The 14,224-nt window shown below is 39.4% G+C and overlaps 1 protein-coding gene across 7 annotated transcripts in view; it reads right to left on the bottom strand.

The window, feature by feature from the left end:
• Positions 1-2,159: 2,159 nt before the first annotated feature.
• The window catches only part of TBC1D2 (TBC1 domain family member 2), a 33,043-nt gene continuing 20,978 nt past the window's right edge, over positions 2,160-14,224 (bottom strand). For 5 of the 7 annotated variants that reach the window (XM_072113968.1, XM_072113969.1, XM_072113967.1 and 2 more), the window contains 9 exons: positions 13,553-13,725; positions 11,059-11,439; positions 10,846-10,956; positions 10,388-10,578; positions 8,528-8,998; positions 7,230-7,350; positions 6,809-6,994; positions 4,755-4,876; positions 2,160-2,844 (listed from right to left, as the gene is read on the bottom strand). In XM_072113968.1, coding sequence (XP_071970069.1) covers positions 2,643-2,844; positions 4,755-4,876; positions 6,809-6,994; positions 7,230-7,350; positions 8,528-8,998; positions 10,388-10,578; positions 10,846-10,956; positions 11,059-11,439; positions 13,553-13,725 — 1,958 coding nt within the window. In that variant the 3' untranslated portion in view covers positions 2,160-2,642. Of the gene's footprint in view, positions 2,845-4,754; positions 4,877-6,808; positions 6,995-7,229; positions 7,351-8,527; positions 8,999-10,387; positions 10,579-10,845; positions 10,957-11,058; positions 11,440-13,008; positions 13,309-13,552; positions 13,726-14,224 lie in introns of those variants that run through there. The other 2 variants (XM_072113972.1, XM_072113973.1) reach the window with 2 other exon arrangements.

Raw genomic sequence — 14,224 nt, 5'->3', positions numbered from 1 at the left:
GCTGTTATTCAATTTTTGATCTACTAGTACCCCCAGGTCCTTCTCAACAAGGGACTCTCCCAGATTTACCCCCCCAAGGACATATTTTGCCTTTGGATTATTGGCCCCCAGGTGCATAACCTTACATTTATCCACATTAAACCTCATTTGCCAAGTGGATGACCAAACATTCAGTTTGTCCAAGTCACCCTGCAGCCTATGAACATCCTCCATAGACTGTATTACACTACACAGTTTGGTGTCATCTGCAAAAATAGACACAGTGCTATTAATTCCTACCTCTATATCATTAATAAATATATTAAATAGTAGTGGGCCAAGCACAGAACCCTGGGGTACACCACTCATAACTGGTGACCATTCCGAGTAGGAATCATTGACCACAACTCTCTGGATACGATCATTCAGCCAGTTTTCAATCCAATTGCAAATGATTTCTGCCAAACCAATAGCCCTAATTTTACCCATCAGGCGTCTATGAGGGACAGTGTCAAATGCCTTTGCAAAGTCCAAGAACACAATATCCACAGCTGCTCCTCCATCCAGGCATCTGCTCACCTCTTCATAAAAGCAGATAAGGTTAGTTTGACAACTTCTATTCTTAGTAAACCCATGCTGGCTGTCACTTATTATACTATTTGATGTCACATACTCCAGTATGTAGTCTTTTACTAACCCTTCCAATACTTTCCCCACAATGGAAGTTAAGCTTACAGGCCTGTAATTGCCAGGCGAAGTTCTAGAGCCCTTTTTATATATTGGCACCACATTTGCCTTGCGCCAGTCACTTGGCACCACACCAGACATTACAGAATCCCTGAAGATTTTAGCCAGCGGTACAGCATTAAATGGTATTTAATATTTCAGGTTTTTTATATTCCGTGTACTGGGAAGCAGGAAAAAAATTCCAAACGCAGTAAAATTGGTGAAAAAAAGCATTTGTGCTTTTTTCTTGTGGGGTTGGATTTTACAGATTTCCCTGTACGCCCCAAATGACATGTCTACTATATTCTTCAGGTCGGTATGATCTCAGGGATACCAAATTTGTATAGATTTTATAATTTTTTCATACATTTACAAGAATTAAAACCTCCTGTACAAATTTTTTTGGGTTTTGTTTTGCCTTCTTCTTGTGCTAATAACTTTTTCAAAATTCCGAGTACTATGAAGTGAGGGTGGTGTCATTTTTTGCAACTTTTGATGATGTTTTCAATGTTAATATTTTTAGGACTGTACGACCTTTTGATCACTTTTTATTGAATTTTTTACTTTGGGCGTTATTTTCCTGTTACGGGGTTAAACGCAGTGAAAAACCATTATTATATTTTGATAGATAGGGCATTTTCGGACGCAGGGATACCTAATGTGTTTATGATTTTTACAGTTTAAAAGGGGGATGATTTGAATTTTTATTTGTTTTCTATAATATCATTTTTAAAACTATTTTCCCTAGGTTGTCGATCCTACCATCGATCCCATAGTATGGCAGTATATGGGGATTTTAATCTCACATTGTAATCAATAAGTTAAAACGAGACAGCCTAGGGTCTTTGGGAGACCCAAGGCTGTCATGGTGACCAATCGCCGCCCACTGATGATATCACCGGAAGCGACAATATTCGCCAAGATGGACAGAGCTAGCACCGATTGAGGGTGTTACTGGTAAGTGTTTGCTGAAATGTGTAGCAAAGACTTACCGGCTATGGAGGGGGCTCAGCCTGTGAGCCCTCTCAATGCACCCACACCCGACGTGTGACATTCTATTACATCACATGTTGGGAAGGGGTTAATGTGCTGACTCTCGTCCCCTATAGTGGTAAGGAGTCAGTCTATTTGTGCTTGCCTCTGGAGTACTAGATCGTCACATGATCATTGTCATGTGATCGTGACCTCAAATGCCATTGAGGAGCATGGACCTCTAAAAGAATCTTGATTTTAGATGCGAGTAGACCATGATTAAGCTTTTGTGAGCAAAACACGTAGGTCTGTTATAACACAGATATGTATATGGAGTCTTTATTTATATATATATATTTTTTATCCTTTTGGGATCATTTGAATCTAAAAGGGGAAACACAACATTAAGAGAGATAAATTAAATTTGTGTCTAAAATAAGTATGACCCATGTTGCCAATAATCCACAAATTCACAGTGGTAGTTCAGAGCAAAAGGGAAATTTCGATTTAATTTTTGTTCACAGCAGAAGTGCTATAGAGGTCACATTTACAAATGTACATGTGTTGAGCTTAGCCTGCAAAAATCTACATTTGCCACATAGATGACCTTATTAGTATAGTGGAAACTATGCTCATTCTGTTCTCTACTGTCAGATGGGTGGTCCTTCGCAGGCGCAGAAAACCCAGAACTGCCCTTCTGCCAGTAGAGAAATGAATATTCTTCCATTGATTACTTGGGAATGGTGGACAACAAAAAAAAATCAATCCTTGCTAGAAAAAGAGGAGCATAACTCACTAAATGTCATATGCATTTTAGGAACAGATTGTGCTCTAATTGACAAGGGAGTGTTTTGCAGACAATAAGACATAGAAGGTATACGCCACAAAGCAAGTTATCCAGGCTTTCAATACAACATTCAACATTATTATAACATCTGCACCCATGTCTGTTATGCTACAAATGTTCATGTATCTTCTTCATCTTCACTAACTCCCATGTCATTGCCTGTACTTCTGAGTTCCTTTTTACTCTTCACATACTCCCGTTTGATATACTCAAGTTCAACTAGTTCTGCTTTGAATTTCTCCATATGTTCTGCACGACTTTTTCTCACGAGCTTCATTGGGAAAGGATTCATTTCATTAAATGCAATATTCATCAATTTCCTGAGATGAAGAAAATTATACACAGCTTGTTTAAGTAAAGCAGGTAAGACTGTAATGATTGTCACGAATTTGGCATGGTATATGTATAGAGATGAAAATACATTTAACATCCATATTTTTCCCCTGTCTCTTGTAAAGAAAAAAAAATAACATATAGGGGGGCAACCCATGATTAGGCTATAGTTGCTGAATATTTATTACATAATATATTGGCTAAATGCTAAACACATAAAGCATAACTAAACTTTCTACAACATTTTGTTAAAGAATAGTGCAAATGATAACAGTAAACTTTGCAATATAATTCATTAACACCTTAAGGACATGACCTAAAATGGCCTTCGGGACACAGCCCTTTTTTGCTTATCCCTGTTCGAATTCCAAAAGACGCCACTTTTTTAAAAATCTGACTTGGGCATATGAGGGCTCTTTTTTTGCGATGAGTTCTGTATTTTCCAATGGAATAATTTTTATGATAAAAGTAGCAGAATAAAACCGGTTTTGTCACTTTTTTTTTTAGGTAAAATGTTTTACTACTTTAACAAATAAAAATACTGCATTTGCCTATGCGCCTACCTATTCTGAGAGTTATAAAATTTTATTCTTCAATCAAAAGAGGATTATTAGGGCTTATTTACTGTGGGAAAAGGTAATGGATAAAATGGTACTATTAACTTCTGTACTGCAATGTATTGTATCTGTCAGTGGTTTACTGATAGTTTGCCTATTAGACCCAGTCCTGAACTGGGCCTAATAGGCCACTGTACATGGCTGACACAGAGGTCTTCATCTGACCTCCGACTACCATGGCAACCCCTCAGCGCACTACACAATCACGTTGCAGAGGGCATGCGTAGATGGTGAGATCACCCTGCCAGGCAAAGAAGGCAAGGATCAAGCCGTATATAACAGCCGGTCTGTTGCTACAGATCACACTGGCAGTACCAGCGCGACCAGCAGGATTGTTCTAAGGTGGGAAGTATGTGCTAATTAGGACGATCTATATTGTGCTGGGTCCTTAAGCAGTTATAAGTGGTATTTTGTGTTGAATTTGGAGAAAACTACACTTTTATATGGGTTGTGCAAACCACTATAAATTTAGATTTTATCTAATGAACCTAATTTGCAGGTGGAGGTTAATAATTTTTATTACAACTGTAACAGACTGAAGAGGTTTTATCAGAGTCAGTTAGTGGAAAAAAAAACACCAAAAGCAATTCAAAATGTGACTAAACAGAATCTCTGTCCAACCAGACAAATTTTTACTACCAACAAGAACATAAGTACCGTATATACTCAAGTATAAGCCAAAAATGTGCTGAAAAACCCTAACTTGGCTTATATTTGAGTCAATGAAAAAAAACTCTGCACTCACCTTTACGACGCCCCCGCAAGTCCTCTTCTGTCTTCAGCTCTGGCTCAGTCTTTGGCTCCTTGCGGCTGCGTTGCATACACCATGACCTCAGACGCCTGCCGACATCAATGAGTGTGTGCCGCACACTGCTGGCTATATACTAGGGGGCTGTTGGCTATATACTGGGGGACATAGGCTGCTGGCTATATACTGGTGGACATAGGCTGCTGGCTATATACTGGGGGAAAGGGACTACTGGCTATGTACTAAGGGGTAGGCGTTGGCTATATACTAGGGGGCAGAGGCTGGCTGTATACTGGGGGATGCTGGCTATGTACTGGGAGGCTGTGACCAATGCATTTCCCACCCTCGGCTCATACTTGAGTCAATAGATTTTTCCAGTTTTTTGTGTTAAAATTGGGTGCCAAGGCTTATACTCGTCGGCTTATACTCAAGTATATATGGTATCTACATTTTTCTATAAAAAATAACATAAGAGAATATAGAAGAACACCACTAAACATGTCTTAATTTCAGGCAAATTATTTTTGTTTACCTGCCATCACAAATAGTTTTGGTGAAAAATGAAAGGTATTGGTAGATGTCTGTTGCATCCGTCAGTTTCAGGATCTCCTCTTCGTTGTATTTAAATATTGCAAGTGCATAACGAAAGATAACCTGTTAAAGAAAGCAAGGTTTTTAAGCATTAGGTGAAATGTGCACAATGGTTAATGCTTATTTTATGCAGGAATTTTGTAGAATACAAAGTAGCAGTGCCAGAAGAGGGTATCAAACCTCATAGCACTTGTAGGAATTTGGCATTCAATCCAAGAAGCTCATTGTAGAATTCTTTATTTCAATATTACAATCCAATACAATTTTGGTCTTGAAGGACCTTCATCAGATACGGATTGTGGTGGATATAGATATATGGGAGAGAGACCCAGACAACTGTAGTCCCTCAGGTATAGTGGCAAGCCACAGCAGCACATTCCTTGTAATTATGCTTGAGAATTGTTCACTTCTATCTTTTGTGAACAACTAAGGCAGGGCCCCATAGCAGAATTCTGAATAGGGCCCCCTTTAAAAATAGATATTTGTATACTTGCAGTTATTCACTCATATACACACATTTATACATATTTACGCACACATATATACATTTATGCACTTATACATTGAGCATATATACTTCTAATACACACCTACAATATATACACAAATACACACACATTTAAAGTATATCTACATCATATTATTATGCATACTGTGTATACACATTTATACATTATATACACACCGTATATACATTCAGTACAATGTGCAACATAATGGGGCTCATTTACTATGGGTCCGCAACGATTTCCGATGTGTGCCGCATTTAGAAGGGCTTTTTGTCACAATCGATTGTATTTTGGCGCATCGGCGCCGACTTTCACAAATCGGGGGGCGGGCCGTCGGACAGATTCGGACAACGGCCGGGATTTACCATTCAAAATTGTGTCGCAAGCCATGCACTTACATGCACCAGGAAGAAGAAGGTGAACTCCGGCGGACCTCAGTGGGGAAGCGATACATGCAGGAAATTGGACGCACGATCTTATTGTTGGACAACACACCTTGGGGATCGCGATGGGACGGGTAAGTAAATGTGTCCCAATATGTATATAATGGTGCACATCCTCCATTCTTTAGTTTGGAATGTTGGTTGACATTGACTGTCGGGCCCCTTGACACTGCGGGCCCCCATAGCAGCTGCTATGGCTGCTACCACTGTTGTTACGCTGCTATTTGTCAGGTATAGTGGTGAAGAAAGGTTGCCTCTATCAGAGGGAATAATCGTGACAACCTTGCTCCACCACTAGAACTAACACAGATTACGGTGCACCAACCCTTCAGATGCCATGATAAGATGTTACCGCTAGTTTCAGTGATAGTAGCAGATAGACTATCCACAGAGAAATTTGGGAGACATTCATAGAAGTCATAGCTACTGGGAGCTTTCTTAAGGGCCCCAGACCTACTCATACATTTGTGTAATAGTCTATGATTTATCTTATGTAATTCCCCTAGGAAAAATAAAGAAGAAGGTACAAGTTTTTATGCTATCTATATTTTAAAATAAATATTTACGGTACATCAAATTAACAAATTAGACAAAAAAATGCATCCCTTTAATACCCAAAAGTTATATATTTTAAAATATAAAACAGTAAATATGCCAATTTTCTACTACAATAATAAAACAGCAATGTTTAGTATACAATCTCTTTTCATTTTAAGCAGCCAATATGCTAATTAAGTATATTAGGTACAGTAATTAATGGCTCTGCTTTGTCAAGAACGGAGTGTGGTAGAGAAAAAAATTCCAACTGTGTCAGAATCAATGGAATGGCAACTAGTGAGGGATGCAAAGTTTTGAATTTGGTAGAGAAGGTAAATATTTATTCTTGTGTTCGTTTTTAAAACATCCTAAATAAAGAACTGATGCATTTATCTCAGTTACACAGAATCCTATAGCAGTGATTGCAGGCAAAACATTACATAATGTTTGAAAACAATTGAGAAATGTATGTGCTATCTATGTTTATGTTGAAATGAATTACCTACCTTTGTCCCTTCATACAAGAAGGCATCCCACACTTTTAAAAGAATATCACTTACAAGGCTGTCAACAAATACCACAAGGAACCAGTTAAAAGTGATAAGTGACAAATCAATTTTGTATTGCTCAAAGTGTGCAGTCAGGCGGGGTAGCTTCTCTGACAAGAGATCTTTGAATACTCTTTGATCTACCTAAAAAAATTGAAATTATCATAAGAAGTTATTATGTTGTTCCATTCAAATAGCAGACAGCAAACTGTGTGAATAAGTAACATGCACTATATAATGTAAACATCATATCCAACAAACAGTAGAAAAAAATCTTTTTAACATCATGGGTAAATGAAATACAGAGTGTAGGTGGCAGACCTTTGCCTCTCTACTAGAAGGTCGATTCAACAATGAATTAAAATACACCAGATTGTACCTGTGATCCTGATAGATTATTGCTGTAGTATTCAGTTGGCATTATATTCTCAACAATGTCAGCTAAGCAATAAAATGCACTCTCTTCATCTTCCAGGACTAAAAGTGCTAAGGCGGCTAACCTACATTAGAATAGAAAAAGCATTGTTATTCCAATATCCAGTTTTCCAGGATGGGATAAGGAAAACCATCTACCTTGTAAGACAGCCCCTTTAACATCAAGCATGACTTCCAGGAAGCCTTATGACATGATGCAGGATTAAAACCAAACCAGTATATCTATTCCAGAAGGAACAGATTCCCAACTGGTTGGGTCTCTTCAGTACAGTGTAGGGAACTGTTTTGTCTGAATGTGAGGCTTTTGACTAGAATCAGTCTCCTTACGGAGACTGCCAATTAGGGCCGCCGTGTCCATATCCATGGATGCTCAACTAGGGGATTTTGGGAAACTCCATCTCCCCCTGACATTGTAGCCCCTCTGATACGGTGTTACCAGATCCCCCTCATTTTGTGGCCCCCCACTGATGCTCCCCCTCTTACTGTGCCCCCCTACAGCAGCTTCCTTTCTCTCGTTGTGCTCCCCTACAGCAGATTCCCCTCTTATAGTGCCCCCCATAGCAGCTCCCCCTCTCAGCGGATCAATTTCTTATTGTGCTCCCCAAAGCAGTTTCCCCTCTTATTGTGACCCCCACCCACCACAGCAGCTTACACTTTTATTGTGCGCCCACCCCGCCACCCTCTCATTGTGCCCCAAAAGAAAATAAACACAGGTACCGTTTCCCCGTAGCAACTCCTCTCTTCTCTCTCTGCTGAACGTAGCAGTGAAGCTGGCAGGAAGGGATGACATCATCCCATCATGCCTGCTGAATCACACAGCAAGAAGCAGAGATACAGTGATCTGACCTCAAGCTCAGCTGTTTGAGTTGGTTTTGGCGTTATTTAGAAACAAAATAATTTTTAATTTAAGAAGAAAATTAACAATAAAAATAGTACAAATGTGCCCATTGACCCCATAAAATTGAAAGGCCTTGAACTTTGCTGATTTTGACAGGTTTGTCTAAATAGGAACATACTTTTAAAGTATGCAATCTACCAATGCAAAATTCCAGCATACATGAACTAATAGCAGAATGTAGCTGAGAGGTGGACACTTTGCCATCTTATTCCCCGTACAAAAGCTGCATGAAAAATTGGTAAAGCAAAATGACTGCAAATGGTATATGAGATGGGTATTACTCCGAAAAGAACATTTTTACATCTCCCTAAGTTTTATATTCATCCTTTGATATTTTGTTTTACCTGTTTAGTCCTTGACAGTAGCCAATTGTGGGGTTTTGCCATGAGTATGCGAATAGCACCCGTCTAAGCTTTTGAATGAACTCTGAGGTAGGGCTGTTAAAGTGCTTGTTATTGGTCAAGGTGCGATGTATATCCAATTCTATCTGCTGAGTAGCTGGATGTTGAGCACTTTCACACTTTTTCAGGAGGTCATTGTAATGATTGGCAGAGAAATTAATTCGTTGACAAGTAAGCCATTTCCAGACACGTTTGCGGTGTTCTGTTGGGATACCACATCTCACCAGGTTTTTCAGATCTGTTGAGTAGGACAACTCCTCAAGACTGTTCCATTTAATTCGTAAAGGCTTATCCACAACATCATGAGTGAGCAGTTTATTAGACCGAATTTCCAATGCCTGGATTTTAGCTAGAAGTTTCAAATGTTCAAGTTCATACTCAGGAATTATCATGAATCCATAATCATCATATTCACTGTAATGTAGAGAGAAGTAAAGCATTATTGAGAGGATGAACAACATTTTCTCTTTACTAACCTTTACCTGAATAACTTAGCATGCTTTCCAATAAAATATTTAGAGCTTGTATGAAAAATCCACAGCACCTATAGTGTGCTGTAGAAATGCAATTTGAAATGCTTATTTGTTTTAAAGCAAATCTACCATTTGTTTTATGCATCGAGAATGCTGTAGTGACACTGATGCAGAAGCATGTCTTGTTTAATCCCTAATCAAGTGGTTTTGCTCAAAAAACAATTATAAAATTCAGGACCTTGGGAAAGCTGGGTGCAGACTGGCTGCAGTAAATAAACACATTACACAGAGCTTCCTGTCCAGACAGGAATAATCAACCTGAGCTGGATGACTAATACACAGCAGCTGGGGGATGGTGCAGCAATTGATTACTTCTGCCTGTCAGGGAAAACACTGAGAATACAGCGTTTTCTGAAGCAGTTCATAATTAGGGTAAAAGGAGAAGCGCCGGAGCAGCCACAGGAGTGACAGAGCCTCGTTAGCATAATTTTATAACAATATCAGATGTTCCTTGGAGTGCTGGATTTATTGTACATTGCCCAACATGGCTGCTGGGTTCAGAAGCAATGTCAAAAGCCCTTTTGTGTTAACAATGTGAATAAGTAAGCAATTTTATGGCTTATGACTCTAGTGACATGACATGGGGTTATATACAAACCAGTAATTCTGTGCAACTGTAGATAGAAGTACTGTATAAGGAACAGTTTTGGCTAGGTGAGAGGCTATAGAAGTAGGTCAGAAAGCAATTGAATAACCTTATGGAGATTGCCTTTGCATTCTATCTTTTTAGGTGTCCATTCCTTCTGTAAAATAATGACTGGTTTGGCCCATGTTATGTAATTAAGCTTCTTCTAGGTCAATTATTGAAGTAGAGGATGCTTTCTTTTTTAACCCCTTAATACTGATACCCTTTTTTGCATTTCTATTTTTTTTTAAGGCACATGCCCTTTTGACTACCAAGTTGAAAAGTTTAACAATCGTGATCGGTACCAGCACTCACCAAGTCCAATACAGCACTCACCCACCATTCATAGAGAAGAAATGTAGCCTAAACTGCGTTGAACGCACATGTTTTTGAGGAGTTATGGTAGCACTGGAAGTATAGTTCTCCCTTTTCCACACTGGAAAATGTATTTGTATATTTCCCAGAATTCCCAGGTATTCTTATAATGCACTCTTACTAAAGGTGGGGTACCTTGGAAGCGATTTTTGGAAAATCATTCAGGGCCTTCAAGGCTCTGTATGCATGAAAAAACATTCCTACTCTAAAGTTGTCACTAACCTTTTTAATATAAAACATGGAATTCACCTTGCTTATTTAACCTCTTACCTGATAGGGCTAAAATGCACATTGGATGGTTGGAGAGGTGTTTTTATATCAGACTGTAAGGCATCCTCTATTAAACGTTTTATGACTTCACAATAGTCAGCATCTAGATATGGCAGTACTTCCTGTAGCTTTCTTAGTAAAATTAAATATTTGCTTTCTAGCTGACAATTCCTAGCTTCAAAGTAAGAACACTGTAAAATAAAGGAGCTGTGTTTAACAGGGTAATGTGTATAATACATGCAAAGCTATTTAGCCTTATAGATTGGAGCAGGCATTTAAAGTTGACTTGTAAACAGATATTATATACCAATGAGTGTTCAGAACCTGCAGGAACAGAGTCCCATACACACTTTTTAGGTGCTTAGTAACTTCACAATAGATTTTTAACCAAGCAATACTTTAAAATATATTAGTCTGTATGACATTCAATAAGACTATACCATAGAATAGATCATTACCTTCATCAGCAGAGCCGTCTCCTTTTCAGCTGTGTTTCTCCATAACTGTGTCAGTTGATGGATTTCAGAGTTCAAGAACCGATTCTGTGTTTTGTAAGCATTTATGTCATCCTTTGAAAGGCAAAAGAAAATATTAATGTTGTGTCACTTATGTTATAGGATCTCTTTTTCTGGGTTTACCATACTATTGGTTTGCATGCACAGTTATCTTACCATTAAGCTGTCAATTTTTCTATATTGCCCGTGTAAAGTATCCATTCCAGAGCTTGTTGTATTATCTAAATCCATTTGGCTAAGAAGCTGCTCATTTTGCTTCATGATAACTAGCTGTTTTGCGCTGTTCTTTTCCATTAGAAGTTGTACATGTTCCTTTAGTTCTTCTATATGAAAATCCTTGAGGCTTACGCATTGTTCCAAGTCCTGCTTTTCCTGCTGAAGGACCTCTACACGTTGCCTCAGGTCCTCAATTTGTCTAACCTTATGTCGTATTAATTCCAGCCTGTCCTTCTCCTCTGGGGCACTTAGATACTCAGCACATACCCTTTTCTCCTCCTGAGCAGACTCAAGAGTACGGTGAAGCAGTTTAACAAGATCCTGAAACGATAATTAAGGCTTATGAACATTGTGGGAATTTTCTAATAATAATCTTTGATCATTTAAAAGGGTCTTTCCCAAGATAAGGTCTAAAACAGTGTGGGTTCAATTTCTGGGACACTTTTTCATCATAAGGGGAGGGTCCTGTGCCCCATCTATAAATGTGGTGTCAAGCATGCTCTTCCAAATCTGAAGTACTGACAAAATTAGCCAAAGTAGATTAATCTTTATATCAGGGTTGTTGTTGACTATTACTGCATCGAAGGCTCTTTCAAAGAGTGAAATGAATACAGTACATATTCACAAGAAAATCCTTTGTTGTCAGCTGATACAGCATTACAGATGCAAGATAATTTCATACCCATTTATTTTACATTGGTCTGCATAATTAACATGCCTATTAGATTGTGCTCACATTGGCTTACATTTATTAACCGGTCTGCGCCAGAAAAACTGCCTGCACATGTATCTATTTATAGTTTCCCCCAGTACTGTATTGCAACTGCACTATATGCACTGCAACATGGTACCATGCACCAAAGGGGCATTACCAAGCACATTTGCACCGGCCACAACATTTATGTCGGCAAGTCTTGTGGAGCATGCCCATTAAACTGACCAAAAAAGACTGATGTACTCAATTTATGCATGTTTTGCGCATGCAGGGTGTGCCAGATTAATAAAGGCGGTGCACTGCAGTGCAGTTTGGGCCATTGTGTTTTGTTCATAGACATACTGTATACTGGCAGAGTTAAAAAATATACTAAGCAGGATGAAAAATCTCAGTAGACTGTACATTTCATCCTGCTTCCTGTTGAAATAAACAGTATACATTCATCATTTAGACTATGGGGAACGGATGCAACTGTATCCATACACAGGCATCCGTATACAGGCTCCACTGAGCGTACATTGTGGCTTATTCACATGGCTGTCTGCGGGGACGTACAAGCGGCCGCAAATATGCGTCCGCATGTACGTCCCCATAGATGGCAATAGCGGCACGGCTTAGATACGGTACCACACATGTGTGGCATCGATCCGGACCGCACACCGCAAAAAGATCTATCTTTCGGCGTGTGTGCGGCCGTGTCCCCGCTATTCTCTATGGAGGGAGGAGGGGTCACCTCCTCCTCCACTCCAGCACACGGTAGTATGCCCGCACGGTGGGAACACCGCGTGTGAATGTACCCTTAAAAAAATAAACATACATATTTGTACTAATGTTTATACAATCACAGACATTTATACACTTTCATATACACACATTGCTATACTTGTACATACATACATGCATGTATACACTTATACCCACACATTTATGTACACACATACATACAGCATATACATACACATAAAACATATACACATACATACAGTATATACAGCATATACACACACAAAGCACATACACTCACACAGCATATTCATAGGCTCACAAGGCACATACACCATATACACTCAAATGGCACCCGCACACACCATACACAAACAGAATATACACTCACACAGCATATGCACTCACACAGCACATACATACACACACAGCACATACATAGAGGGACTTACTCTTATCTTAAGTGGGCCATCAGGCGAGTGTCTTTGGTGGCGAGCGGGCGGCTGGCTCGGGTGGCTGTCACATTGGGCAGGTGGGCAAAGCGGATGATCAGGCGGGCAGACAGAAGTGTGTGGGCAGACTATTCAGGAGTCTGTTTGGGGGGGGTCAGAAGTTTGGTCGGCTCTGTCGTCCGTGGGGGGGAAGGGGCAGGGTGAGAGCATAGAGCTGGGGGAAGGGCGCCCGGCTGTGCCGGTAAGCAGGAGGGAGTGTGGTTGGCGGGCGGTTGGTCTGGGCTGTGGATGTTATGGGTGAGCAGGGATGGGATGGGGCCGGGAGGATGGGATGTGCGGCAACAGATGACATAGTTGAAGAAAGCGGGCCCCTGTGCCATGCGGCTACGGCCCTGGACCATCGTCAAGCCTGGTCGCACCTGCGATCGTTTCACCAGTGTATGTAACCATCCAAGAAGAAACATGTTTAATAAACAGGGGAGTATTATAACATTATAAAGTGGTAAGAGGAATTGAACATAAACATCATAGAATGTATGAGTACCTTTTGAGACTTTAATTCTTCAGTTAGTGCTTGAATTTGGAGTTGTGGATTATCCAATTTATCAGATGAAATATTTTCAAGATTGGATGAGAAGCCTCCATTTTGTTTCCTTGCTTTCCGAGCAAAGTTCAGTGATGGTGACATTTTCCCAAACTGTTTTGTAGTTACTTCTACTGGGTCAAAAAAAAACCACAGAAGTAATTACTTTAACCCTTCCATACATATTACATGAAAGCTAAATCGTGGCAATAATGTAATAAATAGGCCCTTTAGACTGTTACTTGTTTTGAGACTTCCAATAAAACTTAGTCTTCCATATTCACCAAATGTTATAATCTGCTGGCAGCATGTTGAAGAGAAATTCCTCTATAGGCAGCCCCCAGGTTACGTACAAGATACAACGTAAAAGGGTATTTCCATGAAGACAGGTTTCTTAAATATACTTTGGATAACAAAATAACACATTCTCTAATTCACAGTTATTAAGAAAAATAAAGCATTTCACAGATATACAACAAGTTCTAAATTATTATGCAAATGATATTTAGCTCTGATTTTCCTAAATGGTCGATGCAAATGTCATTAAAGTCACCCGTTAAGTAAAACTCCACAATTCCAAATTATTATGCACAGTTTCAAAACATTTTATAGGTTAAAGAACTGAAAATGGTC

This window comes from Engystomops pustulosus, chromosome 1 (genome assembly GCF_040894005.1).
Source record: "Engystomops pustulosus chromosome 1, aEngPut4.maternal, whole genome shotgun sequence".
Lineage (NCBI taxonomy): Eukaryota > Metazoa > Chordata > Amphibia > Anura > Leptodactylidae > Engystomops > Engystomops pustulosus.
This window is presented reverse-complemented; position numbering and strand designations above follow the sequence as displayed.